General features: G+C 36.6%; 1 protein-coding gene across 1 annotated transcript; it reads left to right on the forward strand.

The window, feature by feature from the left end:
• The first annotated feature begins 227 nt into the window (after nucleotides 1-227).
• On the forward strand, nucleotides 228-1,524 carry LOC113067024 (uncharacterized). The gene is made up of 3 exons (XM_026239206.1): nucleotides 228-313; nucleotides 446-567; nucleotides 710-1,524. The coding sequence occupies exons 1-3, from the start codon at nucleotides 311-313 to the stop codon at nucleotides 1,401-1,403; spliced, it is 819 nt and encodes a 272-aa protein (XP_026094991.1). The 5' UTR covers nucleotides 228-310; the 3' UTR covers nucleotides 1,404-1,524.
• The last annotated feature ends 1,885 nt before the right edge of the window (nucleotides 1,525-3,409 follow it).

Here is a 3,409-nt window from a genome sequence, read left to right on the forward strand (position 1 = left end):
AACTTTAAAGTGTCAGTTTTGTGAACATATGTTGAATATGCATCTAGTCAGAAAGAATCATGAGCAGAAACTTTTTTATTTTGGGTATGTCATTTCTGTCTCCATGCCAAAAAATGGGGGTGACTGGTAAGGGGTTAAAAGTGAGAAGCACAAAAGTTAAACACTAATCGACTTAGTAAATGATAAACTTACAGTAGGGTCTGTATATATGCTTCATTTCACCCGATCAACATCACTTACTATCAGAAGATAAACAACCTCACTTCATCTCAACTGCACATATTTCCTCCTCATAATTCAAGCAGCCACAATGGTAAGCCTCATTCAAATGCAATGGTTAAACTTACTTTTCTTCTCTTAAACACTCTGGTTCTTCAGATCATCTTCTGGATAAACTCAACTCAAGTTTTGTGTTGAAATGGGTTATGATTTTTTTTCACTTTAGGCGTCTGTGGTACTGTTGAGGCATCTCGTCATCTTCCTCTGTCTGCTTCATCTGCACTTTCAAACCATTCAGGGTGTGAACACTCTCTGCCTTGATAAAATGACCCAGTATTTTTATGACCAGTAGGTACATTTGTGCTTAAAGTTGTTGAAAGTAGTTTTGAATAAGTAGAGTGCATGTAAACTTGTCAAAATGCACATGAAACAAAGAAAATGCAATGTTTTCTGAGAATTGTGATAACCTATGCTATTTTATGTCTTCCAGTGTCCAGCCAAAGCAAGGGAAAAAAAAATTTCAGTATGCACTTGCAATCGCTGTCCATGAGGATCAGTGTACAAAAGAACAATCTCATATCCAGACAGAATTCAGCTTGGAAGATGCTGAAAATGTGAGAAAACTTCTCATTAAGAAAAAGAAATGTGAACTCTGCACATCATCAAAAAATGTTATTGCCTCACGACCAGTTCCAAAATGTAAAAATAAAGATGAACACTCTGAGCATGTTCTGCTCTATCCTGTAGGTAACTCTCTCATGGACAAACTTCTAACAGAGAAATCCAAGTCGGACTGTGTGGTGTTCTTTTCGTACAACTCACCTTGTGTGAAAACATGCCTTCAGAGTAAGGACAATATTAAGGAAGGCCTTAGTAATTGGATAAATAAAAGAAAAGACAAAACGAATGCTTTTGTCTTCCAAGATGTTTGGCAGAATGACAAGCGCAGCGTTCTCGAGGAAGAATTTAAAAACATTAATGCAATAGTGCCTCTTTATCGGTGTGCGATAACTGACAATGTGATGAAGTGTCAGAAATGTGTGGATAATAATGATGTTGTGGATTCCTTCTGTCTGCCTAATGAAAATCCAGTCCTTTTCCTCTTCCAGGAAATGGCTACATCAGCGTTTGTACTATGGAGTGCTGTTAGTGAACTCTTGCCCATCACACTCAGTGGGCTATGAAATCATAATTCTCACACAACACAAGAGAATCTGATCATGTATTCATCCTGGTACTCCCATATTGTGTACTGTATAATAATGTAGGCATTCTTTAAAAAAATAAAAATATTCTGCTCATGTATATGTAACACGCGTGTCACTCTCAGACTGAGGTATGCTGGACTAGTATCTAGGTTTAGAGGAGCAGTAATGAAAATCACACAGACCAACAAATGTGTTTGAACTGATGGCTTATATTGACAAAAAGTGAGCAATTGTAAAATGTCACTTAAGCGTCAGGTTTTCTGAAGAGAGGTGAGCAAATCACAGTATTTCTAATATTTACATTAACATGAAACACATTTTACATAGTTTTGTTCATGCAACAATATGTGGGTTTGTTTCTGCCTCGTTTTCATGGAGTAGTACAGCGCTGTTTGTCTTATGCTGGTTTAAACTGTATATCAGAACACTGGGATTTAACAATAATATTTTGGATGGTGCAAAGAGAATGCATTTTGTTTATAGTATTTTATAATATGCAATATTTTTCTATATTGTGGATTTAAAAATATATAGCACACAAACTTCAGTACATGTAAATGACAGCCTTTTGACCTTCACTGAAACTGACATTAAATTTCTCAATCACTAGAGGGCACCACTGTATAATTTGGGTATGTAAGGTAGTTTTTCTGGGTATTAGATACACACATAAAGACAGTTACCATATATTGGCATAATAACGTAACCTGAAAAATGTTTAAGTTACAGTTTGTTTCAAAGTGTCTGCCTAGGTCCTAATGTGCACTCTATCCATCCTAAATTCTATGTGATATTAGTAATTTTCAATACTATTTAGGGCTTTTGGGTTGATAGTATGCACATGAGATGCAAGGTCGTATTCAAACAATTCAGATTCATTCAGTGACTCCAAACTTTTTAAACGGTTCACCAAACAGATTCATGATGTGGGGATCGATGCTGCATCTATTTGTGTAGTACAAAAAAAGGCCTGTTTATAGTAGCGGCATTCAAACCGATACAGGCAAATTTTGTTCTGATTTAACCAAATTGCTAATATCGAGGTCCACCTCTAAATGCGCCACTGAACGCCATAGTGTTCTGCATTTAGGCCTTTCATTTGTGGTTTCAGACGATCAGATGATTCGTTCAAAAACACCATACCTGACATCTGCATGCTCTAAACGACCGACATAAAACCATATCTAGATACACATCACGAACATTGACTTTCCTTGTCGGTTATTGATAGGCTCATAACGAATTAAACATGTCCGAGGCAGTCCAATGAATCACGAGTTGCTGATTCACTTAATCTTTCAGACCGGTTGCAATTTGTGAATCTGATTTAAAAAAATCGATTCGTTCACAAATCGAGAATTGCTCACTGGGGCACATGTGGAGATCCATCCAAAATGGAAACAAGGAGTTTGGGGTTCATTGGAATCCGATTTATTGCTAAATATTTTTCACACTTATTATATGCACAACTATATTGAGGCTAGATTTTGAGGGGACTGAAAAATGTAGCCTAATGTTGACTTTAGCCTCCACAAATGGGATTGAAAAAGCCTTGTGAGAAATTAGATTTAATCAATGCCTATCAGTTATAGATTTATTTCCTTTTACCGACATACAGTACAGACCAAAAGTTTGGACACACCTTCTCATTCAAACAGTTTTCTTTATTCTCATGACAATGAAAATTGTAGATTCAAACTGAAGGCATCAAAACTATGAATTAACACATGTGGAATTATATATGGAATTATATACATAACAAAAAGTGTGAAACAACTGAAAATATGTCATATTCTAGGTTCTTTACAGTAGCCACCTTTTGCTTTGATTACTGCTTTGCACACTCTTGTCATTCTCTTGATGAGCTTCAAGAGGTAGTCACCTGAAATGGTCTTCCAACAGTCTTGAAGGAGTTCCCCGAGAGATGCTTAGCACTTGTTGGTCCTTTTGCCTTCTGTCTGTGGTCCAGCTCACCCCTAAAC

This window comes from Carassius auratus, chromosome 4 (genome assembly GCF_003368295.1).
Source record: "Carassius auratus strain Wakin chromosome 4, ASM336829v1, whole genome shotgun sequence".
Classification (NCBI taxonomy): Eukaryota; Metazoa; Chordata; class Actinopteri; order Cypriniformes; family Cyprinidae; genus Carassius; species Carassius auratus.